Consider the following 27,784-nt stretch of genomic DNA (forward strand, 5'->3'; position numbering starts at 1 on the left):
GGAGCGGGCGCGGCGGGAGCGCGGCGGGGTCGCTCGGGCCCGGGCGGCGGCGGCGGCGGCGGAGCGGGGCGGGGGGAGCCCGGCCGGGCCGTGAGGGCGCGGCGGAGCCCGGCGGCGGCGGCGGAGCGGCCTGGGGGCTCCCCCCGGCGTGCGCGGGCCGAGCGGGCCGGGCCGGCGGCCGCGGCGGGGCTATGATGCGCCCGCTGCGGGGCTCCGCACCCCCGTGTGTCCCCCAGGCAGGTCCGGCCCGCGGCTGAGAACCCCCCACCGGCGGTGAGTGCGGGCGGGCGGGCGGGCCCCGGCGGCGGCGGGGCGCGGGGAGGGCCGGCGCGGCCCGGGAAGCCTCGGCGCCCGCGCGGCGGAGGCCCGCCCCCCCCCCCCCCCCCCCCCGGCTCCGAGCGGGACGCGGCGGGGCGGCGCTGCCGGCTTCCTCCGCGCCAGGGCGAAGGGGAGGGCCCGGGCCGGCGGCGGCTGTCCGCCCGCGGCGGGGCCTGGCCCTCGCCCTGGCCCTCGCCCCGGCGCCGGGCCGGGCGAGCCGGCTGGCGGCGCGTTGCTGGCCGTCGTCCTCGGGTCTTGGCGTTTGAGTCGGTGCGTCAGGCGCTGCCCCGGGGTGCGCTCCGCCGGAGTGGCTCCCGGTGAGGAGTTTGACTCGTCTGATTAGATTCCCCCCTGACTCTGGTCTTAACAGTTGAGGGGGGAGCAGGCCTGGGGGCGGGGGGGGAGTGATCTTCATTTTCTCGGCATCTTCCCGCTTGCGTGCTGTCTCCCGTTCTTCAGTACTGTTTTCCCGTCCCGTGCTGGGATTTCTTTAGCCTTTAGAAAGCTGGATGAAGAGCTATCTGCTTCTAATGCTACAGGCAGTGAGGCAAAATGCAGTAATTCCACCGGAGAGCCTCGCTCTGTGGATGCCGTTAGGACCAGCGGTTCAAAAGGTTGCCTTCCAAGGCGGTAGGCACCGTATGGTGCTTAGAATGATACTTGCCATTCTGTTTCTTGTGCAGATGGAGGATCTCGTTCCATCGCAACCTGCTGCCACTAAGCAGTCCTAATGAGTTCTCCTCTCCCTTTTCAGGTATGGCCTCACAGCTGCAGGTGTTCTCCCCTCCGTCAGTATCCTCGAGTGCCTTCTGCAGTGCCAAGAAACTGAAAGTGGAGCCCTCTGTCTGGGATGTTTCAGGACAGAGCAGTAGTGACAAATATTATACCCACAGCAAAAACCTCCCAGCAGCTCAAGGACAAGCAAGCTCCTCTCATCAGGTAGCCAATTTCAGCATCCCTGCTTACGATCAGAACCTCCTTCTCCCTGCTCCTTCAGTTGAGCACATTGTGGTTACAGCAGCCGACAGCACAGGCAGCAGTGCAACAGCGTCCTTCCAGAACAGCCAAACCCTAACACACAGGAGCAACGTTTCTTTACTGGAACCATACCAAAAATGTGGATTAAAAAGGAAAAGTGAAGAGGTCGACAGCAACGGTAGTGTGCAGATAATTGAGGAACATCCACCTCTCATGCTGCAAAACAGACCTGCGGTGGGTGCTGCGGCCACAACCACCACGGTAACCACTAAAAGCAGCAGTTCCAGTGGTGAAGGGGATTATCAGCTGGTCCAGCATGAGATCCTGTGCTCTATGACAAACAGCTATGAGGTCTTGGAATTCCTGGGCCGTGGGACGTTTGGTCAGGTGGCAAAATGCTGGAAACGTAGCACGAAGGAGATAGTAGCCATCAAAATCCTGAAGAACCATCCTTCCTATGCTAGGCAGGGCCAGATAGAGGTGAGCATCCTCTCTCGCTTGAGCAGCGAGAATGCTGACGAGTATAACTTTGTTCGCTCCTATGAGTGCTTTCAACACAAGAATCATACATGCCTTGTATTTGAGATGCTAGAACAGAACTTGTATGATTTCTTAAAGCAAAATAAGTTCAGTCCATTGCCCCTGAAATACATCCGACCAATTCTGCAGCAAGTGGCTACTGCCTTGATGAAGTTAAAGAGTTTGGGTCTGATACATGCTGATTTGAAACCAGAGAACATCATGTTGGTGGATCCTGCGCGCCAGCCCTACAGAGTGAAGGTGATAGACTTTGGTTCAGCCAGCCACGTGTCTAAAGCAGTGTGCTCCACTTATTTGCAGTCGCGCTATTACAGGTAAGTACTGACACAGTGCTCGCCTTCATACGCTGCGCAGGCAAAGAAAAGCTGATCCTGATGGGGTGCTAGGGGTTTGCTTCTACAATTACTTAACTATTCTGCTATTAGGTCTAATCCCAGTTTAGGGGAAAGGAGGAAGTGATCAGCCTATCCACTGTTCTGCATGTTTCCTGGAGATTTCTTCTGAAATTTGTACGTAGATAAATAGAACTTCTGCTTTGCAAGTGTGACATAATATGCAGTCCAACACCTTCCTTTTACCCCAGTGTAGTGCCGTAAGTTGATTTTACCCTGTTGCTTGTTTGTGACAATGTGCGAAGTAGCAAACTGGGGAAGCAGTAGGCTGCTAGTAAGTAGTGCATTTTATATTTATTTGCCATGATCTGAAACTAGTCCATTAACCATGGTCACTTAGAAGGGAGATAAGTCAAAGGGATGCCAATTTCTTTTTATCCTGTTTCTTCTGGTTTCATCTTTGTCTGAACCCGCTTCATGAACACATGACTTCCTGTATCAGCCCTTGGTAAGTCCCGCGTTCATGAGGCCTGTAGCTCTTTTAAAACGGGGATGAGCTAGATCTCTGCTTACCTTAGCGAAATGTAGAAATGGCTTCTACCCTACTCCTGTCTAAGAATTAAAAATAAACTATGGCCAAAAATGTTAAAACTCAGAAACTGTGTAGCTAAAGCAAGCTGTGCTTTTTCTTTCAATTATTCCTTCAGCTTGGTTCCGTTCATAGTGTGTATTTCAATATAAGTAGCAGTAGACTTCAATAAATGGGTGCAGAAAGAGCTTCCGGCATCAAAGGGACATGAAAAAGTCTGTGCTGTGTTGTCAGGGTTGCTTTCAGTGGAATGTGAGCTCACTTGACGCAAAACTTAAGTAGTATCTAGTCCTTCCAGCTGGGACGAGACAGAGGACTTGAGACACTCCACCCCACCCTGTGTCTCTGCCCTGTTTGATGTCTTTCCCATCCTCCTAGCTTCAGTTTAAAGACCTGGTTTATAGTAGGCTTGTTCTGTTCATTCCTCATGCTCCCTGTATCCTTGTCCCCTTTGTTTTGTTTTGTTTTGTTTTACTCACCCTAACACCAAGTACCAGCTTTCTGTGCCATTTCTTTCATGTGATATAGACTTTTCTCAATGCATTCCTCATGATCTTCACTCAGCTTGTTGGCACCAATCTTTCCAATTCTAAACTATTGATTGTTGGTTTTTGTAATGCAGTTGTCTTCTATGCGCCGTAGCTCTGTTAAAATGCTCGCTGTCTAAAATGCATTATTAGTTTTGTTGTTGTTGCATTGAAAGAGGTGACCGCTGATCAAGAATCTGCTCAATCTGACTTGCAGCACATGTGAGAAAAGCAGTTTGGGGAGGCATATAGTGCTTTCCAGTTTCTGATATTGCAAAAATCAGATTTGGCTGAGGCAAAAGCAGCAAGGGATAAGTATCTTAAAGGGGCTGCTGGGAAGGAAGCTGTCTGCTTCATCTTTGTGTGTGGCACTGAACTCCAAGCCACTTCCGCCTCCCTGACGCGGGGTGACCGACGCTGCCAGAGGGGCAAACAACCTGATATTAGATGGTGTTTAAGACTGTCTGCTTGACTGAAGTTAAGAATGCTGTGATGTGGAAATCTAATATTTAGTGCTATGTAATTAGTTTAATGGTGATGATTACTAAAATCCATAATCTAGGAACTTATGGAGATGGTGTAGAAACCAGCTTATTGTGGGAGAACTGGGTTGCTTTAACCATATTCACATTGAATTAGTGTTCAGATGAGTTCTAAGCTGGAAACTTTTTCAATGCTGTGTTTAATAAAACAGTATCAACCAATTCTTCATTTGGTTCTCTGTCAGCTACTAAAAATAAATCTTTTGTTCTGTGTTCACTTTTCACTTGTTTTTAATACCTGTTACTGGCACTTATGTAACCCCTGTCTCCTGTAGAGACATCTAAACCAGCCAAACTTGGGTACTGTAAGGTGAATTTTCTGATATATATACCCTGAAGGAAAAAAACCTTCCTTTATTAGTTATGCTAAGTGCTGCCACAGGTCATCTTGTCCAACAGCCCTGCTCGCTCCAGGTTCTGATTGTACTTCTGGCAGTTGGACAACTTGCATCCGTCTCGATGATACTGCTGGAGCCATACATCCAGTTGGGATGTAGTATTGGGTTTGTCAGGGCAAGCATGGTAAGGCTGAGGCAGGCTCCCTCTCTCCACAGGCATTACCTCTGCCTCCGCAGCATAACCCCAAGCAAGAAGGGCAGTTTTACTGTCATGACATGGTTGACTTAAAGTGTGAGTAGAAGTGCCCATGAAAAATTCTTTGGCTCTGAAGCCAGGCACAGTCTAGGAGTAGACGAACTCTGGCAGTCATGCTTCTATGCAGTGACTAGTTTCTATGGCAGTCCTGAGATTTATTAGCAGTAATTCCTGACCTGAAAACCAGAGTATATGCTTGTTACATCAGGTGCAGAAGGGTATGGATGATTTTGTTCTCCCTGGGGAGGGCAAACAATACAAGGAAGCAGACAGCTTGCAGAAGTGAAAAATCTCTGGGAAGACTGATCTCCCTGCTGTTCAGAGTGTGAGGTTTACTTGTGTCCCATGTTATATATAAGTATAGCCATCATGTGTGTCTTACTCAGATCCCTACCTCCTGATGTTTCCTGTGGGTCAGTGTAGAGGCGCCTAGCAAATTGAAGATACTAAGCTGAAGGACTGAACAATTTGGGCCATGAGAAGGTGGCACTGAGTGCTGAGGGAGCTTGCAGAGTGCAGTAGTATCTGTTTCTTACCTCTGCTTTGGGCTACATGACCTACTTCTGTCCCAGTCATGTTGGCCTGAGAAGCAGCAGTGCATGCTGCCAAATCTAACTCTCTGCTTGCTAATCCAGCTCTGAGTGGTGATCATGTTATTCTCTGCATTGCTAGTTGCAGTTGTACAAGCTTCATATTACCATCATTCTTCACAAGGGGGAGGCCTGAAGACCCATGCGTAAACATGGTGTGTTTTGAAATGCTAAAAGTAAGTCTCGGATTTTTCCGCTACTGCTGTGAATCCTCTCTCTTCTGAGAGTGCCTGAGCATATTTGCCAACTTTGGAAGTCCAAGTTTGGCAAGCGTGTATGCAAAGAAAGAATGTTGTTGATTTCTATTTCAAAAAGCCTAAGATCATAAAATCACTTTAATCTCTGACAGACCAGCTGTGAAAGTGACCTCTGCCTGTTGTCCTGTTTCAACTCACATCTCATAAGGCCGCTAATTATAGTGGTGTAAAAGGAGATGAGATACTGATTTACCAGTTCTGTTCTGCAATCAAAATGAAATCAGCTGGCTTGTGAGAAGTTAGTTTATTTAGTTTCAGGGAATAAAATGCATAGAGTTCAACTTGCTATCATTTTGGTATTGAGGTTTTGGAATATGTAAGTCTATTCCAGCATGTAGTTAAAGACTAATGAACTACCACATCCAGCCTTTGTTGCCACTAATCTTTCTTTCTGTTGGAATTGGTGGGATTTTTTTAATGCACTTGTGAAGGATTGGCATGCTCTGCTTATACTACAAGCCACTTATATTTTAGGTTGGTTGCCAGTCCAAACCAAGCAAACTTATACATGCAGCATTCCTTATATGACAGGTTTGGGTCCTATCTGAATTGGAAATTCCTGCATAAGAAGGATAATCAAGAGGATCAATACCGTTTGTTGATGATGACTGGTAGACTAATGGCACATGGGGTTCTGAAAATCCTGTGTGAATGACTGCATCGTACTTGCTCTGCTTGTGAAGACCAAAGTACTACAGAAATGGATTCCTCTTGTTTGTGCCTGTTAACCTATAGAAAGTTTGATCTATGCTAGCATAGTTCTTTAAAATATAAGTGTTTAGCAGGACATTCAGCATTCAAATATCAGATATTTATCATATTTGCGTAATCATTTTACATTTTCACATACGTGAAACCGTTCCAAAGTCAACTACTGCCAGGGATAGACAAACAAGAAGGTAGAAAGAGATCAATGTCAAGTAGAAGGAGTGTCAGAATGTCTTGGCTTAAAATACTAAAGGTATATCATGGCTCTGTTTTGGGGAGGCTCAGACATAATAGAACCTCATTGCTTTAAAGCTGAACGATAGAGAATAGGTATGACCTCGTTGCAGCAAGCAGCTGGTTCAGCTATCTATCTTTTTTGATATATCTTGTGCTTTCTTGGGGGCGCTGTGCCTGGGCAACTGGGGTGAGTGCATTTGTTTTGGAGACTGGCTAATGGTAATTGTGTAGTCACCACGACACAAAGGGTGATTAATTAGAGAGTCACTTCTTGCCATATACAAGCAGTTGGGAGGTACATTTGGGTTGAACAGTTGAGGAAGGTGTCAGATCTATTGACACCTGTACATTATGCAAGCCCTGTTTTTCAGAATTCTGTAGAAAGACTGGTTTCAGAGCCTTTTTTAACAACAGAAATATCCATGCTGTAACACAAGAAATGTCATGCAAGCCCTGGGGCATGCTACCCGAGTCACGACCGGAAAATAGATAGCCTGGAGTTTAGGACTTTTCTGTCTTCCTTTGCGCTTGTGTTAGTTATGCATGAAGAAGATCAAGGCTTCCTGTACTTTCCAGAGTAAATTCCCACACCAACTCACGTGGTTTTTGCAGCACTTGGGTTTTATGCTGTATGCAAATGTATGACCAGAATTCAGCCTGACAGAACGGCATCGGTTTGTTTCAGAATTGTGTGTAGGTGAAGAGTTGTATTAAAACATCCTTTTGTGTTATGAGTCAGTTCCAGGCAGAAATCTCCCCGAAATTCCAGCCTGTTGCAGAAGTAAACCCTGCTTGGAGTTTGAGGTTTTTTTCATCACCTTCTTGTAAAGGCTAGGCCAGACAGGCAAATTTTGCATTAGGTGTGGTTCAGTGCACAGAAACCTGTAACACAACCTTGCAAAGCAGTCACAATCTCCAGCTGTGTTCTTTCCATCCATTTTAAACTCGAAACTCTCCAGACAAATCCTGTATGAAAACCTGCTGATAGAAACCAAGCGGCTCTCTGAAAAGCTCCTTTTTCTGGCTGTGCAGATGCTGTTCTTTTCCACATGAAAACAGGCAGCCTCTGCAGCTGGTTACCTGGGATCTTGAGACCTTCTTCCGAGAGAAGTCTGAGCACCATTTGCCAGAACTTTTCTTCCCAGTTCTGTTAGGGTAGGTTGGGCACTGTCTCAGGGACTCCTCCCACCATACAGTCAGGTGTCATTAAACTGGTTACTGAAGGAGTAAGTTCGTATCACAGTTGCATAAAGGCCACCTAGGAGTTGGAGGGCAGCACGGCAATAAAACGAATCTAGCCGTGCCACTAAGTGATTAAAAGGGTGGGATCTGTTAGGCCACTTGAGGAAACACCTTCTGCTTTAAAGTGAATCACTTAGCTTCACACAGATTTGCTTGTGCTTGAAGGAGAGAAGGAGGGGCATTATCCAGAGCAATTTATAGGAAAGAACTGCATGTTTTCAGAGTCAAAGATTTTACTTTTTTTTTTAATTATTATTATTTCAACAGAGCTCCTGAAATCATACTGGGTTTACCGTTCTGTGAAGCTATTGACATGTGGTCACTGGGCTGTGTGATAGCTGAGCTGTTTCTAGGCTGGCCTCTGTATCCAGGAGCATCTGAGTATGATCAGGTGAGAGTGCGTGCCGGACGTGGGGATGTTCAAATGAAACCACAATGATCTGTGTTCAGACCCTCTGAACCCAATGTATCCCACATCAAATTTCATCTAGTATAAATCGCTGTTGTCTGTCATCTTAAGTTAATTTTCTCTCTGTCATATTCCCATTGCCCGTCTCTCTCTGTTGTTGTACAGGAGAGCACGGAGTTCTGTGTGTTTTAACTTGAGTTGAATGTAGTTATCCAATATATAGACTCAATTTACAGTTAACTCCTTGGCTTCTAAACTCAAAAGCTGTTGAAATACCTTCCTGTCAAAACAGAAGCGAGGTGTGTGTCCTAACTTGAAACACCCTCTGTAATTTCACCATGAGGGTAGTTTTTCCATGTGGAGACAAAGCAAGCCTATCATTCCTGTCCTGTTAATACCTACAGCAGCCCTCATTTTTAATGCAAAGTGTAAGCCCCAAGCTGTCTCTGAAATACAAGTACGAGAGTCTGAAAAGGCATCTTGAACTAATTAGTTCTTTCCGTGGATACTTAGCATTATTACCTGGGCTAGTCAGTTGCCTATAAAAGGACGAAAAGCCTATATGAGAGGGTTTTTGAGGGTAACTTCCACTGTGGTTTTTATGGTGGTATCTTGGTTACAGTGCTTGGTATAGTTTTCCTTATGTGATAAAATACATGAAAACTTACTAAGTTTACTTGTGTTATGCCTTCCCAGCACTGTAAATTTCCAAAGGAAACACAGTGGTACCTTAATGAGCAGAATGAGTTAGAAAATAACTGAGGTACGACATGGTGGTTTCCTTGCACACTGAGTTTTGTGTAATTCTGAGAACCTTATCTAGTCATGTAGGTGGGTGGGGAGGAGGTGCTTTTTCCATTGCTTAATAGACAGGATTTTGCAGTCCTTTGTGAGGCAGCATGAGGTGTGACTTCATGTGGTTGATTTTGATATCTGAATTGCCCTTGAAAACTAGGGATGACTTGCTTTCATGTTTTCTAAGATTCTGTAGCAGCAAGTAAAAGCTCGGGCAGAACTTGTGAGAGGACCTCTCCAGGAATGAGTTCATGGGTTGGGATGGGATTTACAATTATTTTTTAAACACGCTTTGGCTCTAAAGCAAGAATTATGTCTCATAAAAACAGCAGAACTCTTAGCTGAACGATTGTGTACATACAAAAAATGCTCACCTGCAGACACTTCAGATCCACACTGGCATAAATGAAAAATGAGTCTGTAAATTCATATGGATCACAAGCTGTAACAGTGAGTTAAATGCCCTGCAATGTTTAGCTGGTTTGGCACAGTGGAATAGCAGGAGTTTTGCAAATAAGAAATGAGACATGCTAAAGGACCTATAATTGATAATTTGGACAAAGCCAGGTTACTTTAACCCTTTTCCAGTCCTCCTTTTATAAATCAGACTCATCAGGGGTTTTTTTCTTGAACTTTTAAATAGACCCCTTTGAGGAGAGAGTCATGACAAAGGCAATGTCACATTTCTCACCGTACATCTTGAGAGCAAATAGCATTAGCAGTTGGGCAACACTTGGAATATTTTTAAAAGCTTATTATTGTGTTTTTTCATAATTTGCTATTTTCTTTCCTTTTGAGCATACCTTTTTATTTGTTAGCTCTTTACCAGTGTTTTATCGATACCCTTACAAGTATTCGGTTGCATTTTCCAAAATTCTGAGCCATTTTTTTGTTATGTGTAAAGTATATGAAATGTTTTTGAGGATGTGAGAATCCGATTGTACTAGAGGTTTGGTCTTGCTTTCTTGGTCAGTGAGAGCTTTCCCATGACATTATTCTCAGATCATGTGCCTAGAGTATATGTAGCCAGTCACAGCAATGTTGCTTAGATACTTATGCCTTTAATTATATATACATACATTATAACTTCTGTAGTATTTTTCTCTCAAAAGGTGTACTTCTTACATTGCAGATATTGAAGACTTTACTTTATCCACGTCTCAAAAGCTTACAGTCTGTTCACATACACTTGGGCAAAAAATATTTCCATAAAATAAGAAAGATGTATTTAAAATCCAAAATTTCGGCAGATAATATGATTGAAAAAGTTAAGTGTCCTTATAAATACTTGAGAGAGTCTCTTTAATTTTGCATTTTCAGTTAGCTGGACATTCTTTATTTACAGGTTATTTCCTATTCGCTGTGAACAAACCTGGCTGATAATTACTCCATTAGCTGTGAGTTCTTTATATTGGGAGTCCTCATTCTTTTAATCTTCTTTCCTAGATTCGTTATATTTCACAAACTCAAGGCCTTCCAGCGGAGTATCTTCTCAGTGCGGGAACGAAAACAAGCAGGTTTTTTAACAGAGATCCAAATTTGGGATACCCACTGTGGAGGCTAAAGGTTTGTCTTTTTAATTCCCAATTCTGTTTTGTTCATTGAGGACTTGATATAAATTCGTACCTAGTTTTAGTGTGCTGCGAAAACGTTCTGAGTGAAGATAGGATTTGAAATGCCATCAAATATAGCTGACTTGTGTGTTTCATTTCAGAAAATGTACAGACCTCCTGGTACTCATCTAACAATAGCAGCTGTGCATGATAGTACCAGCAAAGAGTGGGTGTTAAAGTAATTGAGATAATGGTTACTTATTATGGCCTGCTCGGTCTTGGTGAAGTATGTCATCTTGTTGTCATCTCCTGACAATACGGAGAGTAAAATAGGGAGTATTTCATGATGGTCTTTGTTAGTTTAACAGAAATCTCTTTATGTATTGGCAGAGGACAGGAAAGAATCAGATATACACTCGATTTGCCTTTAAAGCTGAGCAGCAAAGGGAAGGGGGTTTTGCCTTTCTTCTTTGTAAAAGAGGGATTTAAAATATCTATAGCCTCTTCTCTTCCTAAATCAGAAATCTTCAGTTCTTCTGGCTAATGCACTACCCAGCGAAGCCTTGAAATGAAGTCATCCTGTTGTTAATTCGGCTTTGCAATGAATGATCTTTCCAGCTGAGGAGATGAGAACCCGTGGCTGATTTGGTTTGGCCTACCGGCATGTGATTTGTCTTAAAGCAGGCAAAAGATCACCTGGCTTGGCTCTTTTCTTGCTGCTTTTTCTTTATCAGTATATGATATCTCAGTTTATATTAACAAATGCTTTCTTTTACAGACCCCAGAAGAACATGAGTTGGAGACAGGAATAAAATCAAAAGAAGCTCGGAAATACATATTCAACTGTTTAGATGATATGGCGCAGGTGTGTGGAGATCTTATAACACACAGATAACTATCATATTAATTACATACATTATTGGGATCTCTAAAAATGAGGCTCCTGTGCTGGAGCAGTCCTCTTCCACATGCTGTTGAGAACACCGATGTAGGTTTGCCATGGTGCCACTTTGCATCAGAAATCACTGTATTAAAGATTATCAAAATGTTAATTATGAAGCAGTTAGAAATGTCTTGTTTCTTCTCTAGGCCTTGATCCGGTAGATGCAACAAGTGTGCTTAGCCTGTTATCACTAGAAATAGTTGAGCAGTAGGAAAGCTAAGCCCCTCCAGATGTGTTTATAGGATTAGACCTCTTATTGGACTTTGGAAATGTTGACAGGAACTGCGGATCGTTCTATTTTTTCATTCTATTTTCAGAGATAAAATGAAGGAATATCTGAGTGTTTTTAATATCATGAGGCCTTGAATCTTAAATATGTTGGTCCCAATTTTCTATTGCTTTTGTAGCCGTTATCAGGACTTTACATCTGTGCAGAGAATGTAGAATCTTGCCATTCTGATTTGCCAGCCCCTTATAGCCCGACACAAAAAATGAAGGCATATTGCCAGGCAGTGGAGAATGAAGCCTTGTTGATATCTGTTGAACAGACCAACTTCATGTTGAGATGAGAATTCCATATTTAAGTTTGAGTTCCTTTTATAGAATGAACAAGGGAAGGGTTGTGTGTTAGCGCTGTAGTACCTAAAATTAAGTTGGCTAAGAGACAGAAATACTTAATAAATATTTCTGCATGATGTGAAATTACTGAATTTTTAGGTAACAATTAATTCGATGTTTGTGTGAACTACTCTCATTTTATTTTCAAGGTGAATATGTCTACAGACTTGGAAGGGACTGACATGTTGGCAGAGAAGGCTGACCGAAGGGAATATATTGATTTGTTGAAGAAAATGTTGACAATTGATGCAGATAAGAGAATTACTCCACTGAAGACTTTGAACCATCCATTTGTTACAATGACACATCTACTGGATTTCCCACACAGTAATCAGTAGGCTTCCTTAGATTTCTTGTTTTGTTTCAGGAGGACTTATTGGAAACACAGAATAGCACTTTTCTGCTTTCTGTCAATGCTGTTTTCTGCAGTTTCTGGCTGATCTAAAAATAGCAATGGCATGTGTAAGGAATGGAATGTTCATAAGCTTCCTTTTCATGTTTTAGGACATTCTTTGTTGATTTAAAAAAAAAAAAAAAAAGGAACCTAAACCTAAAGGTGTGTGCATAAAGTTGGGAATCTGTCATGTCTCTGTTGTACTGTTTTTACATATCTGATATTTTCCTTCTGTCATTCTGTTTCAGTGTGAAATCTTGCTTTCAGAATATGGAGATCTGCAAGCGAAGAGTTAATATGTATGATACAGTGAATCAGATTAAGAGCCCATTCACGACTCATGTTGCTCCTAATACAAGCACAAATCTGACAATGAGCTTCAACAACCAGCTCAATACAGTACACAATCAGGTATAGCACCTTTTAGCTGTCTTATACTAATCAAAGAAATGGAGTGGTCTAATTTTGTGCCTTCAGGCCAAATCCTATTCTGCAAAATACTATATTTAAATTGGTCTCCAGAATTTGTAGTCTTGTCTTAAAATTTAGTTTTCCAAAACTCAGGCCAAGGCAGTCTCTTTACTTCACCTGATCATACTTGCCTGTCAGTTCAGCAATGTAAGTAAAGTTGGTGCAATTCATGTTTCTTCTCCTATGTTGTCTTAGGCCTTTTACCTGAAACCTTTTCCTGGTGCTTGCTTCATAGTATAATGCTGATGGTTCCTGTTGTTTGTTTTATAACAATTAGGAGTGGTAGATCTGATTTTTTTTTTTTTTTCCCTCCCCCCTAGGCCAGTGTACTGGCTTCCAATTCTACTGCTGCTGCTACTCTTTCCCTGGCAAACTCGGACGTCTCACTGCTAAACTATCAGTCTGCTCTGTATCCATCATCTGCAGCACCAGTTGCAGGAGTGGCACAACAGAGTGTTTCCTTGCAACCTGGAACCACCCAGATCTGCACACAGACTGACCCATTCCAGCAAACCTTCATTGTTTGTCCCCCTGCTTTTCAAAGTAAGCAGAAAAACCCTTTATATGATACTGTGGTTTCAGTTAGGTAGAAATGAGAAGTTGTAATTTGCACTAAATTGGGAAAGTACAGAAGACCACTCTGTGCATGTCACACAGTGCTCTTGCATCAGATGCAAGTGCAGAATCAGGTCAGACATGTGTAGACAATTTGGTTCTCTTCCAGGTCATGACCTCGGTACCGGGAAAGGTTATGGAACGGTTTGTCTTGAGAGCACTCACACGGCAGCTCCAGGATAAGAGGGGGATCAGGCCCAGTCAGCATGGGTTTACGAAAGGCAGGTCCTGCTTGACCAACCTGATCTCCTTCTATGACCAGGTGACCCGCCTAGTGGATGAGGGAAAGGCTGTCGATGTTATTTTCCTAGACTTCAGCAAGGCCTTTGACACTGTCTCTCATGGCATACTCCTTGAGAAGCTGGCGTCTTGTGGCCTGGATAAGTGCACTATTCACTGGGTGAAAAACTGGCTGGATGGCCAAGCCCAGAGTGTCATGGTGAATGGGGTGAAATCCAGTTGGCGGCGGGTCACGAGTGGTGTTCCCCAGGGCTCGGTGTTGGGCCCTGTTCTGTTTAATATCTTTATTGATGATTTGGGTGAGGGGATTGAGTGCACCCTCAGCAAGTTTGCAGACGACACCAAGTTGGGAGGCAGGGTCGATCTGCTTGAGGGTAGGGAGGCTCTACAAAGAGATCTGGACAGGCTGGATCGATGGGCTGAGGCCAATTGTATGAAGTTTAACACGGCCAAGTGCCGGGTCCTGCACTTCGGTCACGGCAACCCCATGCAGCGCTACAAGCTTGGGGAAGAGTGGCTGGAAAGCTGCCCGGCAGAGAAAGACCTGGGGGTGCTGGTTGACGGCCGGCTGGATATGAGCCAGCAGTGTGCCCAGGTGGCCAAGAAGGCCAGTAACATCCTGGCCTGTATCAGGAACAGCGTGGCCAGCAGGAACAGGGAGGTGGTTGTTCCCCTGTACTCGGCACTGGTGAGGCCGCACCTCGAGTCCTGTGTTCAGTTTTGGGCCCCTCACTGCAGAAAAGACATTGAGCTGCTTGAGCGTGTCCAGAGAAGGGCAACCAAGTTGGTGAGGGGCCTTGAGCACAAGTCTTATGAGGAGCGGCTGAGGGACCTGGGGTTGTTCAGTCTAGAAAAGAGGAGGCTGAGGGGAGACCTTATCGCTCTCTACAACTACCTGAAAGGGGGTTGTAGTGAGGTGGGTGCTGGTCTCTTCTGTCAGGTGGCTGGAGATAGGACAAGAGGAAATGGCCTCAAGTTGAAGCAAGGGAGATTTAGGTTAGATATTAGGAAAAATTTTTTTACTGAGAGGGTTGTCAGGCATTGGAACAGGCTGCCCAGGGAAGTGGTTGAGTCACCATCCCTGGAGGTATTCAAAAAGCGAGTGGACAGGGTACTCCAGGGCATGGTTTAGGGGGCATGGTTAATGGTTGGACTTGATGATCTTGAAGGTCTTTTCCAACCGAAATGATTCTATGATTCTATGATTCTATGCTTGAACAGGTGACTGTATCTTGCCTGCCTAGATTGCAGTCTAGGTTGCTCAACTGGTTGCTCAACAGTTTTTTTTCCCCCCAAACTGAACACAACAGCATTCCACAGAAAGCAGTGAACAGAGGAGCCAGACCTATCTGAACATAAGAAAGTGTTGTGCTATGTTTTGTATGTCAGGAGTGAATATCTGGTCTTTGAGTCTCAGTTCACAAGCACTGATGCAGCCGTGTAGTTTGCTAGCAGCGAATTGTCACAGATTGCAAGTAAGTGAGGTTAGCCCAAGCGTAGCTCTGTTAATCCTGAAAGTTTTCTATTTATGCTTATATCTGGATGGAGGGTTATATATGAAATGGGAACCGATAGTGTAAGGTTTGAACTTTGAACTTAGTCTCAAGCAACATAGAATTAGATGTCTGTGTTACCTTTGTGTCTGAAAACAAGACTACGGACTTCAACAGAGCCAAGCTTTTCAGGACTGGTTATCCATTGTTGCCCTTTGGCATACCGGAACTGCAGAATTATTTACTTCAGCTGGTGTTTTATTAGTATGCTTTTGTCAAAAGGAACAGCTTTTCTTTGTCTTCATCTGGCCCTGTCTTCTGCCCTTACCTGGTAGGAATTTGATTTTGGAAAGAAACTAAAAAAAAAAAAAAAGGAATAATAAAGCAACTTAGCGGTGATGTGTTCTTGTCCTCCACAGCTGGACTTCAGGCAACTACAAAGCATTCTGGGTTCCCAGTAAGGATGGAGAATGCTGTCCCAATTGTACCACAAGCACCTGCAGCACAGCCACTGCAGATCCAGTCTGGAGTTCTCACACAGGTAAAAAAAAAAAAACCAAACAAACAAACCCCAAAAAACCCCATAGAGTTACCTGCAATTCCTGCCACCATCCAGGAGAACCTGACTGCCCCTCTGGTGCTGGGGTGAAAGCAGGGGGTTCTCAGAATACTCTGAAAGGTTAAATGCAGATCACTTCTAAGACAGTGTTTTTTTGTTTTGTTTTGTTTTTCTGGAATATTTAAAGTCTAAACTATTTTATGTCATGTGCCTCCCTGGTTTTAGGATTTTGATTTAATAATGGTAATAAATATGTAGTTTTCAGCTGCTAAAAACAAACTGTATTTTTTCACGGTTGTACACTGCCTTATAGGTACTGGTGTACATTTTTGTCTACACTTTAAAAATGTGGCAGCAAATTTTAGAAGAAATCATTTCTGTGAGAAGCGAGATCCCAGTGAACAGAAGTGGCAACACAGATTACTCATGTTAAAATTTCATCTGTAAATCAACAAAATTATTTCTGAATCCTTCTCAATTAGTTACATTATTAGTGTGAATTGATGTGTAGCGATGACATACCTATTTCTGTTGTTTGCAGTTTAAACAATATGCGGTAGCAAAATTCACAAATAATTCTAAGAAATGGTATTTTAAACATTAGTGCTGTGTCGTAAATTAAAACAATTTTATTTCCAAAAAGTAATGCTTTAATATATAGCGACTGCCCAGTGATTCGCAGGTTTTATTCACTGAAAAGTTGTAATTGCCTTTATAATTAGAGTGCACTTTTATTTATTTGCATAGTTTTAGTTTCTGTTGACATTAACACATACTTTATTACTTTTACTCTCCAGGCAGTATGTTGTACTTACTGACCTACTTGTAGAGGAGTGATTTTTAGATTGTTCAGTCCAAATAATTTTGGTGGCATTCTGTCATCTCTGGTTTGTTTAGCATAATTATACAGGTAACGAACGGTATCCAAAAAGCAGAATACACTTGAAGGAGGCCCACCTGAATCCAAACCCTGCTTTTACTGAGAGTGCAAATTGTACACTAAGAATCTAGTTTTAATTAGACATTTGATGGACTAATATGTGTCTTGGTGGTTTCATCACAGATAACCTTGCTCTTTCATGATACAAAAGACCTACTGTGCCTTCTTCTATTAATCCCTTAGTTTATCTTTTTCCAAGCGTACTGTATGTGAATTTGGAGGTGTGATAGTAAATGCTGTGTCCTGCTAGGGGTGCAGTTTGTGTTACAGTTAGCGCAGTGTATGTAGTGTAACTTGCTCTCTGGGACCCAGTAAAGTGTCAATAGCTGAACACTATCTCATTTTTACTTTTTAACTGTGTCATCGGAGAGATCCTGTTCCCAAATTCCCTATTCCTTGCGTTCCCTTCAGGAACATGTAATTGCTTAGAGGAACATGCCCAGAGGGTCTGGGTGTTGGTTTCACTTCATCCATTACAATTCTGGAGTCTGCTCAAGCACTATAGAATGCCAGTGAGGTGAAACCTTTTCTGGCCCTATTGCTGAACCCACTTATCCTGCCTCAGTACATGTGTTTCACTCACTGCCTGATCTACATTTCAGGGAAGCTGTACACCACTAATGGTAGCAACTCTTCATCCTCAAGTAGCCACCATCACGCCGCAGTATGCGGTCCCCTTTACTCTGAACTGCGCAGCCGGCCGGCCAGCGCTAGTAGAACAGACGGCTGCAGTACTGGTAATTGCCTCCCTTGATTGTGTTCACTAACTGAGTTTTTGTTTTAACTTAGACTTGCAGAGGGCATGGAAGCATGTGCCATCTTGTGGCTGTGTTCTTGCTACATCTTAATGTCTTGTTGTTTTCCTCCCCAACATTGCTGAAGCACTGTCTGACTCTGACGTTTAGTGTGGCTCTGTAAAGAATCCAGATCCATTGACTATTACTTTTTACTAGCCTAGTATTATAAAGCTCTTCTAAGCTATACTATAGAAGAGTTATAATGGTTCTTGTTCTTTGCTTACTATCCTATCTTTGCCTTTTGATTGTTGAATACAAAGGAATCAGTCTTTAGCTTGACTCTGCTACAGGTACCTGGATGGCCAGATTTTGAACTACTTGGCAAGTTAGCTACATATTTTGTTTTCAACATGTGTAAAGCTGCTTTGCATGTAGAATGTTTCAGGTCATTAAGCACAGGCTAAAATCTCTAATAATAGCAAATTCTTTAATGTATTGCTTTAGCAGTCGATTTCTCTTAACCTCTGTTGAACATTGACAATAATTTTCTGGCCTTTTGTTATTTATAGCCAATCACAGGTAGCTTGCTTCATCCAGATAAAGATAATGTTCTTCACAGATACTTTCAGTTCATATGTATTTCTTGGTTGAAATTAAAGGTGAGCTCTAGTATCCAAAACGGCAATAGCTAGCTTTTAGGCTATTTGGAACAATTTTTAAAAAGGATGGGGGAAGGGAATAAACACACCTTTAAGAAGCATATGTTTTCAAAATTGTCCTCTTCTGTATTCATTTGGCATCTGCATTGGAACAACTTTGCAAGTGCCACAAAGAAGTCATTGTAAAACTCCAGAATCAGATCAGTGAAGCTTATGAAAACATTGCAGTGCACTTAAGTGCTGGTATCCTCACATGTCTTTCAAAGCACATTCCATTATGTGAACCATGTTGTTTCTTGTGGCTTTAAAGTGGTAGTTTGAGTGTCATTTTCTTCCAAGAGGGAGACCTCTGCTGAAGTGGAATTTGCTGGAGTCATACCTGTACTGAAATTAAAACCCACTCATTTGAGTTCTTCTGAACCAAGTGAACTGCTCCCTATTTCTGAGGATGGGAAGGCAGGAGAGTGGGGTTCTCCTGGGTCACAGCTCTGAGCTAAACAGACCCAGGGATGTATCTCCTTTCCTCCTCTTGAATTTTGATTGCTGAAAAGCTGCAATCTAGGCTCTGAAAACGGCAAGGGGTGACTGTAGCAGAGCTTGGGACACAAATGAGTTGTTAGTGATGTTTTCAAAAGTGTATTTGGACTTTTGATTCAACAGGCAAATTCTATTCTCTTGTGTGTGTGCAGTGGACTTGACATTCAACTCCCCTGCACAGTAGTGGAGATCAGAGCCAGCTGTCTCCAGACTATGAGCCTGGATTCTGAGTTTCTCTGGAGGACTTACTATTTCTGTTTGGATTCTGGGAGCCTTTGGCGTGAATTTGCTCACCTTTAGTGCTTCCGACACTTCTCCCTTGCTGCTTCCCCTGAGTTTGCATTAGCCATTTGCTAAGCTTTGCATATTTTTGTCCTTCCTCTGTCAAAACAGTTCGTCGCTTGGAAGGCCCGATTTCTGCCTCTCATTGGGAATTTATATCTTGCTGTATTAAACTCTCTGCTTTGTCTTGTGCAGGTGTTGGCTTTTGGAAAGACGCATGGTGTGACTTTTAACATATTTATCTTTTTTTTTTTTAATATTATTATTATTATTATTATTATTATTCTGCTTATGTCGGCAGAGGTTTTAGCAGCTCTCTGCTTTGAAGGCTTCTTGTTTGGAACTGGTATTTGTAATAAGTGGATCTGTTACTTGCAGAAATATTTTATTTAAAACAGCAGGTGTTTATGATTTTGCAGTTTAAACTGCAAGAAAGAGAGCCATATGTTTTCAAAATCATAGAAATATTGTACTGCCAAATTTATTTGGGGGTTTGTTTGGTTTTTTTCCCAGAAAAAAACTGCATTTTGTCAATTTGGACAGGAACATTAAATAATATTAATGAATTGAAAATATCTTCACCTATCTCCCTTGTAACTAAATGTTTCTCTCAGTGTGGCTTTTCTTAAATACTTTAGTTGAGGTGGGATGAATTTCCATGATAGTAACACTGTCTCGGCTCTCTCAGTGTGAGCCCTGTAAGGCAGAAAACCAGAAAGGACCAAATTGCCTTCATATTTTGGAATCCTTCAGCAGAGCAGCATGCATAAACTTACATGCAGAAACAGTGCTGAACACTCATGCTGCATCTGGCAGTACAATATCTGGCTGCATTCTGCAGTACAATGTTAACACTCTTTTCCCCAGGTGACATCTGTGATACAAAAGGTTAGCAAAGTGTCAGGGGAAGCTTGTTTCTCTGGTTTTCTTGTTCTCTTACTGTACTGAGACGTTTTGAGAAAGTGCAATGATGTGCCGTTATCTCTGCAAGCTAACAATCTACGCGAGTGCATTTATTGCTTGGAACAAATCTCTTTCCACCTGTAGGAGCTGAAATCTAGTGAACCTGTGTATCTCTTTGTTGTTTTGCAGCAGGCCTGGCCTGGGGGAACCCAGCAGATACTGCTTCCTTCCACCTGGCAGCAGCTCCCAGGGGTTGCTTTGCACAACTCTGTTCAGCCAGCGGCTGTGATTCCAGAGACGATCGGTGGCAGCCAGCAATTAGCTGACTGGAGGTAGGGATTGCACAGGGGTCCAGCTCTGTGCCGAATGGAAATACGTGCCATCGCAGTACTGCCTGCAGTGCACAGAATTTCTCCCTTCCCTTCAGAGTCATGCAGGGGCTTGGTGCAGCTTGCAGTGTAGTCATGGGATTTGGGTCTTTTTTTTTTTTTTTTCTGCTTCAGGAATGCACATTCCCATGGAAATCAGTATAGCACTCTCATGCAACAGCCATCACTACTGACCAACCATGTGACATTAGCTACAGCGCAGCCTCTGAATGTTGGAGTTGCTCATGTTGTTAGGCAGCAGCAAAGCAGCAATGTTCCAGCAAAGAAGAACAAGCAGCCAGCACCAAGCGCAGCCAAGTAAGGCTTCCTTTCCCAGTCGTAGAAAGACTGTGGGTGTGTTTGTGGAGGTTGCCTTTTTGGTGTGAAAAACGGGTCTTCTGATCACAGAGGCATTGTCTGTGTAACTTTTTCATGTGCTACAGTTGCTTTTAAAAATGTATTGGAAAAAGTCTCTGTACTGTAGTCACTGATATAAGTGATATTAATTTCAGTGAGAGTGCAAGGAATGTGGTTCACCAAGTGCTTTACTGTACTGGCCGAAGGGGGGGTTTACACATTTGGGATGTGTTGGTACCATAGCAATACAAGTGACAGAACTGACATCTGTCGAACAAGGGGTGGCAAGTTTCTGGCAGTGTTCAGATTAATCGGTCCTGTTCAGAGCATCACTGAGTGCGTTGGTCCCTTCTGGGATGCATTCTATGACGCTGTCCTGTATGAGTGTCTGCACTGAAGTTCTCTTTGTGTATTTCAAGACGTTTCTTCTTGTATGTGTGCTCCAGCCTGCTGGAGCCTGGCTGTTCTTAATGCTGGTGCTGGTTTGTCCCAGTCTGCTGACACGTAGCTGATTACTGCTTTGGTTTTCCTTCAGGCCCAGCTCAACTCTAGAGGCTGTGCCCTCCCAAGTTTACTCGCTCATTGGGAGCAGTCCTCTGCGCTCCACCTCCTCCTCTTCCAACGTGCTCGTCCCAGTGCAGGAGCAGCACCAGCCCATTGTGATCCCAGACACTCCAAGCCCACCTGTCAGTGTCATCACCATTCGCAGCGACACTGATGAGGAAGAGGACAGCAAATATAAACCTGCCAGGTAGGAAGTTCATTTAGGTGGCCAGTACTGATTTGTCCTGAGCTCAGCCCAAGCATCAAGGAGAGTGGAGAACACTACATGCAAAGCCCTGGCTAGGCTAAGAAGCACTGCATAAGACAGAAAATTCTGCATCATGTCTGCTCTGCTGTTTGTGTCTCTAGTTAATCAGAATTTCATCTGACAAGGAGGGAGGGTATAAGATCCCAGAGGGAGATCTCCTGTGTCTAGTGGGAAAAGCTAGAATGTTTCCCATTTGTTTTGTTTGTTTTTTTTCCCCCTGCAGTTTGGGTATGAAGCAGAGATCCAATGTCATCAGCTACGTTACTGTTAATGACTCCCCTGATTCCGACTCCTCCCTGAACAGCCCCTATGCCACAGACCCACTTTCCTCTCTCAGGAGTACAGGCGGTGCCCTGGAGCTGCCGAGTAGAGGAGCGGCTGACAGCTCCAGCTCTCGGACTATCATTGTGCCGCCATTGAAAACACAGCTCAATGACTGCATTGTAGCTACCCAAGCTTCAGGTAGGTATGCTCTCATAAGTTGCTGTGCTCAGTAGTTTTTGCCAAGGCTCAGATGCTCTCTTACCCCTGACAGCTTTGTCCTCACAGTTTGGGACTATCTGCATTGGGTCTTCAGCAGCTTTAGGTTTCACAGCTGCTGTCCTGAGAGTGCAAGCCTTGCTCTGTTTTCAGTTTCATTGATAGATTTACCTTTCATATATGTTTGGCTGCATTTAGAAAGATCTGTAAAAATTCCCGATGATTTCTTGTGCAATCAGATTTTAATCGTAATTGAAGAAAAGGCTCTGTTACAGAAATAGTCCCTGTGCGTTCTTTGGTTATCTAAGCTGGTGATCACAGTGCATGGCATGTGAGAGGGAAGAATGGACTAAGCTTTTGAAATCTTTCAGGCATCCTGAGCAGCACCAGTAAGACCAAGCCAGTGGCCTCTGTGAGTGGGCAGTCGTCAGGATGCTGTATAACACCTACTGGGTACCGCTCACATCGTGTGGTAACAAATGGTGTGCAGCCCCTCAATCTCAGCCAGGTAAGGCACTGTGTGACTTTTGCTGACCTTTGAACATGATGCTTTAGAATTGCTTTAGAAATACTATGCCACATGGCAGGGAGGATGACTTGATTGCAAGAGGATCGATAGCTGCTACCTCATTAATTTTTTGAAGCTGATTCTGTCCTGTGGCTATGCAGGGTAGGGTAAACTCTGTAGGGAGTATAGGTGAAGTTTCTCAAGGCAAAGAATTTGTTCCTGTAGCAGAGGACAGGAGAAGGAAGCATGGTTATGTCCATATTCTTCCTTTGTGCTCCTAGTCACACCTGTCTTGCAGTGACTCATTCTTGCCACTCGGGTGGGAGACTAACACCAGGATCCAGCTGTTGAATTAAGGGTAGCACTGAAGGCACTCAACAGTATGAGGAGATTCTTCTGTTCCTTACCTTCCTTCTCTAGATCTCACAAAGGCCTGAACAGGAGATTAAGGCTGGACCTTGTCTCTCAAACGATCAATTAGCACCTGACTTCCCTTGAAACTTTCAGAGATTGGTTTCACTTCAATTTGTGTCACCACTCTTGATCTGATCTTTGAGTCAAGCTGCAGTAGCCTTTCAGGAGAGAGGAGGTGTTGCACCTCCGGTTCGTTTCTGGCATGGGGACAAGACAGGCTTTGTTGTGCTAAAATGAGGCAGCCCTGCTGCTGCTTTCACTGAGGTGCAGAAGAATAGATGTGTGAGGAGTTCAAGGGCTGGGTCAGTCCTAGGACCTGCCTGCACTTGTACAGCTGTGTACTGGGGTACCCCAGGTGTGGCAGTTTGATCGCATTGTAGAGGAAAAGTGTAACCTTCGTCTCAGCGGAACTGCAGTAACCCTTCTCAAATTTATGTGAGGGTTTCTCAGAGCTGTGAAGGGAGGATCTGCAGAAGCATCAGCCCTGTAGCTAGAATGGAGGTGTTGATTGGGAGGCTCTGGCTGACCCTGCCTTGCTCACCTCCTGTCCACTGCACTTTTCACTGAGGATAGCTGCTAACCTTATTTACTTCTTCTCCCTGCAGAACCAGCAAACAACAGTGCTGGCCTCACAGGAGAGAAGTGGAAATGCTGTCCCACGTAGGCAGCAAGCTTACGTGGCACCCCTCACGTCAACTATTTCTCAGGCTCCCTACACGTTTCAGCACAGCAGCCCAGTGCATCCCCACCTGGCAGCAGCAACAGCAAATGCACACCTCTCCAGCCAGCCACATATGTACACTTATGCTCCAACCACTGCTGCAACACTGGGCTCCACCACCTCCATCGCCCACCTCTTCTCCCCTCAGGGCTCTTCGCGGCACACCACGTACGCTGCCCACCCTAGCACACTTGTCCACCAGGTCCCTGTGAGTGTCGGTCCAAGTCTGCTGACTTCTGCAAATGTTCCACCTGCCCAGTACCAACACCAGTTTGCTCCCCAGTCCTATATTGGTGCTTCCAGAGGGTCTGCTATTTACACTGGATATCCGCTGAGCCCTACAAAGATCAACCAGTACTCATACTTGTAGTTCCTAGTAAAGCACTGTCCTGCAATAGGCCTGAGAGATTGGAGAAGGATTTCAGGTGAACCTTTGCCTGGTAATGACTGCCTGGTTTTTGTTTCTCCCTGATCTGGTTGTGTGTTGTTCAAAAATGTCTCTAGTGAGTTCAGTCACTAACTGAGCAGCATGCTTTGTTACCAGTACGAGGGTCACTAATTAAGTTTTTAAAATTTTACTTACTTTTTATAGATGCTTTTAAAAAGTTCACAGTCACATTTATTTAAAAATGTTCTGTTGTGCTAATCAAAAGGGGAAAGAAAATCAGTGTCTTGGAAGACAGATCCTGATGACTTTTTTAACTTGTATAACTTAAACAAAAAGACTAGCAGATTATATTTTAGCAGCTTGCACAAATCCATGTTGCCACTAAAAATGTAATGCACGTTTATCTCATTATGTTGCTGGGGCAGTTTTAAAATCTAGTTTAATATTTTAACATTTGTTCTCTAATTCACTTTGTCTCTAACAAATTGCTGGTTCTGCAAAAGCCATTACATCTCCGTATAGGTTACTGTCAAAGTTTTTTGTTTACTTCTCTGCTTTGTTTAAGGACTGGTAGAGGCAGCTGCCTCATCCTAGCAACATTATATATTCAGGAGTCTGTGTAAACCCTGAAATCTGTTTTGTTTTCTTGAAAATTCTGTGTCTCCATAACACAGCTGAATTTTTATTGCATTCATTGCAGAATTCTTCTAAGTTTTTCAAACTGTATTCAAGATCTCACTGTGTAACCAAACTCAGCAGCTTCATCAGGATGCTGTAGTCTCCAGTTGAGAATGAATAGTGCAGCATTGCTCTAAAATTTGGTTTCTGCAACTTACTAGATGCTGGCCCTATAACGGAGCTGGATTCCTTCACAGAAGCACAGGGCTTTTCTTTGTTCTGTTTTTCTTACTGTTTTTCCTCACATGATTCATTTAGGAGGGAGTTGAATTTGAAATACAATGAAACATCACTGTATTGATGTGTACAGCTTTTTATACTCCTGTGAGCGTATCCTCCTGGATATGTCAACAGCTACTTTAAAGCGCTCTTACTAAGACTTGTATACAGTACATGCATGTAGGAATCAGAAAAAAAAAAAAAAGAAAAAGAAAAAAGGAAAAAAAATCCAGATTTTAAAGTTTATTACTGAATTTAAAACTATTTTAGAAGTTTTGTATTGGTGGTGTTTTAATATTTTACATAAAATGAAATATGTACATATTGATTAGAAAAATATAACAAGCGAAACTTCCTGCTAACCCCAAATGTTCTGTCTTTGTAATCAAAATGTGTAGTGGTTATACTTGAACTCTGTACTTAGTGTTTGTCTAATTCTTAAACGTTCCTGGGGATGGAATTGATGTATCCTTTGTATTTAAACCAAAATGAATTGATTCATGTTGGAATGTATGTGATATAATGCAATGGTTAGAGCTCATCACTGTAGCACTGAGAGAGGAGTAGAGCTTCATGAGAGAAAAGGATACCTTCTGATTTGTTTTGCACAGGTATGTGTGATGAAGAGTTGTTTGGTGTGTCCCCTTATTGTAGTGCCTTAAATGATGATGTAGTGTGACTAGAGTTTACAGTGAGCTTGCCTTATGAGGGACCAGCAAGCCCCCGTCGAATTGAAGCAATTCACTAAGCTTATCACAGCAAGAACAGCAGTATGTTGCATAGGTGCATTGTTCTCAGTTTTAATGCTATCATAAAAAGCTACATTTTTGTTTGGAGTGAAGCGATGTTTCCTTAAAGCTTTTCCTTGAAATGGCACATGTACTGTTAGATGTCTGTCAGTGCATTTCGAATAAGGTAGTGCTGGGAATGCATTGGAATGTTTAGTCTAATATTGCAGAAGTGATTAAATAATGTGCAATCACTTTTTATTAGATTAGTATGGCGTTACCTTCCCCCACGTTAATAGCAGACATTTCTTGTAAAATATTGCTAGCTTGGTGATAGAATATTTATACCAAAGAGAGCCTGCTGTAAAGCACATAATACCATTTAAAAAGTTTTATAATGCTACTGCTAATGTGGAGCTGTTGGGAAGGTTTGTCAGCTGTAGCCCTAGTTAGTGTTCAGAGGAAATACTCATTTTGGATAATCAGTGCAGTTTTTAAACTACACTTTGTTTTCTTGGGTCCCTTGTACTAGGAATTATTTCTCATCTTCAGTATGTAGATTAAGTATCTTGTCCAAATGGATGATAAACTGGCTTGAGCGGTCGTATTACTGCAGCAATAAGAGGTTTTGGTAACCTTGAATCCCAGTTTATGTTCCGTCCCAGTGGAAAAGAGGCCAGTTCTCTGACCGGTATGTGACAAGAAGTGCAAAAGTCATTTCTGAAATTCCACATTATTGATAGAAGAAAGTCTGGACTGACCTGAAGTTGATGAACTGTTTAAGGTTTGGCATCTCTTTCAATAGAGGGATCAAGGACTTTGGAACTGGACGGTAGCATTAGTGACGTTGTTGTTCAGTGTATTTTTAGTCAGAGCACTTCTGTAAGTGTGTGGATAACCAACCGATCTTGCTATGCCACATCATTGGTGTAAACGATGCTATTTGTTGCTGTAGGCACTTTCTTACTTTTTTCCATATTACATTGCTTGTGTTCAGTACTTGCCTTGAGATACCTCTTGGGTACAGAGTTGTGCCTTTCCACCAAAAGGCAAAACAAGCTCCAATTCCTGTGTTTCAGGAAAACGTTACTCCCTGTTTCACAAGCAGTAAAGCGTTTTCCATGAAGTCCTAGCAGGAAAAAAAGACCTCTAGCAAAATCTGCTAATAATTTTGAGAAGAACTTGCCTGCTTCCCCCCTGAAAAGGCAGATTAAAATGACCATTTATCTTCAGAGTCCCTATTACATAATTAAACCCCATCAAATGTATTCACAAAGCATGCTGTCATGTCTTCCACTGTCCAAGTTTCCAAAAGTATTGGAACAAGGAGGACAAGATGGAAATTGCATAGGTAAAATGAAAAGTACTCCATTTAAAACAAGTTGTCGATTACCCTGAAATTCCTCTGTGATACACAGCATAAACCAAGCAAACAAAAAACCCCACCCCAGCAGGGCCAGATTTTCATCTTGGTGCTGGCATCACAAGTGTGTCAGATCCCAGCCTGGCCCCCGTATGTACTGCCCAATTTAAGTGTATTGTAGTCTGCTCTAAGGAGATACATCCCTTCTTCCCTTGCATATCCAGCTTCAAATTAGGTTAAAGAATTGACTCTCCTCATTGTCAGAGCCGCTACACGTATTTTGTAAAGAAATGTGCTATCTTTGGATAGAAATTGGGAGTCCTTTAACTTTTTTAAAACTAGTTTGGGATTCACCTTTTTAATATTTGATAACCGTGGTCCCATCTAGACTTGTCTGTGTGATTCTTGAACTGTTAAATCAGTAGTTCCTATTACCTGACCTGTATTCGCAGCTGTGATAGCCACGGCAGAGGCAACTTCTGAGGCTTTCCTGCTTAGCACCTAGTTGATGGGATGCAGTAATTTACCTCTGACTCAGCAATTTCTTTTAGTACATGAAACTAAATTGCTTCTAAATGACAGGATTGGCACAGCCCTGCTTTCTTTTTTATTTAAACTTCTGAATGGTGCCGCATGTCCACATGGTTGTTTGTTGCTAAACTTTATATAATGTGTGATTTCAGATTCAGCTTGAAATATATCTATCTCACTACATGTAGCAGTACATTATATGTAATGTTAGTATTTCTGCTTGAATCCTTGATATTGCAATGGAATTCCTACTTTATTAAATGTATTTGATATGCTAGTTACTGTGTAAAATTTAACTTTCTTTTATGGTTGTGCTCTTCCTTTTTACAAGCCGCTAGATACAGGTAGTTTCTGACAATTACTGATCTATGTTTGTATTGCTGATGTACTTAGGGGGTATGTAAAAATCATTTTAACAAAAGAAATAGATATTTAAAAATTTAATACTAACTATATGGGAAAAGGGTCCATTGTGAAAACATAGTTTATCTTTGGATTCAATGTTTGTCTTTGGTTTTACAAAGTAGCTTGTATTTTAAGTATTTTCTACATAATATGGTAAAAATGTAGAACAATTGCAATGCATCAATAAAAAGGGTTAATTTTCTGTACTCTA

The 27,784-nt window shown here is 42.9% G+C and overlaps 1 protein-coding gene across 5 annotated transcripts; it reads left to right on the forward strand.

Annotated features, from left to right (window-relative positions):
- The first annotated feature begins 67 nt into the window (after positions 1–67).
- HIPK1 (homeodomain interacting protein kinase 1) lies at positions 68–27,784 on the forward strand. Of its 5 annotated transcripts, none has more exons than XM_052814649.1 (16): positions 68–273; positions 1,073–2,150; positions 7,722–7,845; positions 10,105–10,224; positions 10,990–11,076; positions 11,922–12,106; positions 12,415–12,577; positions 12,958–13,180; positions 15,405–15,526; positions 17,087–17,221; positions 19,792–19,934; positions 20,106–20,288; positions 20,863–21,078; positions 21,362–21,600; positions 21,990–22,126; positions 23,146–27,784. In XM_052814649.1, exons 2-16 carry the CDS (start codon positions 1,075–1,077, stop codon positions 23,629–23,631), a joined length of 3,639 nt encoding a protein of 1,212 aa, XP_052670609.1. In that variant the 5' UTR covers positions 68–273; positions 1,073–1,074; the 3' UTR covers positions 23,632–27,784. The 5 variants fall into 5 exon arrangements, with proteins under 5 accessions (XP_052670609.1, XP_052670610.1, XP_052670611.1 ...); XM_052814650.1 differs by having other exon boundaries at positions 19,795–19,934; XM_052814651.1 differs by lacking the exon at positions 17,087–17,221.

This window comes from Harpia harpyja, chromosome 19 (genome assembly GCF_026419915.1).
Source record: "Harpia harpyja isolate bHarHar1 chromosome 19, bHarHar1 primary haplotype, whole genome shotgun sequence".
In the NCBI taxonomy this organism is placed as follows: domain Eukaryota; kingdom Metazoa; phylum Chordata; class Aves; order Accipitriformes; family Accipitridae; genus Harpia; species Harpia harpyja.

Coding starts and splice junctions, on each gene's coding strand:
- HIPK1 (XM_052814649.1), top strand. CDS start 1,075: ATGGCCTCACAGCTGCAGGTGTTCTCCCCTCCGTCAGTATCCTCGAGT. Junction 12,578..12,957: donor TCAATACAGTACACAATCAG/GTATAGCACCTT, acceptor CCTCCCCCCTAG/GCCAGTGTACTGGCTTCCAA. Junction 19,935..20,105: donor CAGCAATTAGCTGACTGGAG/GTAGGGATTGCA, acceptor TTTCTGCTTCAG/GAATGCACATTCCCATGGAA.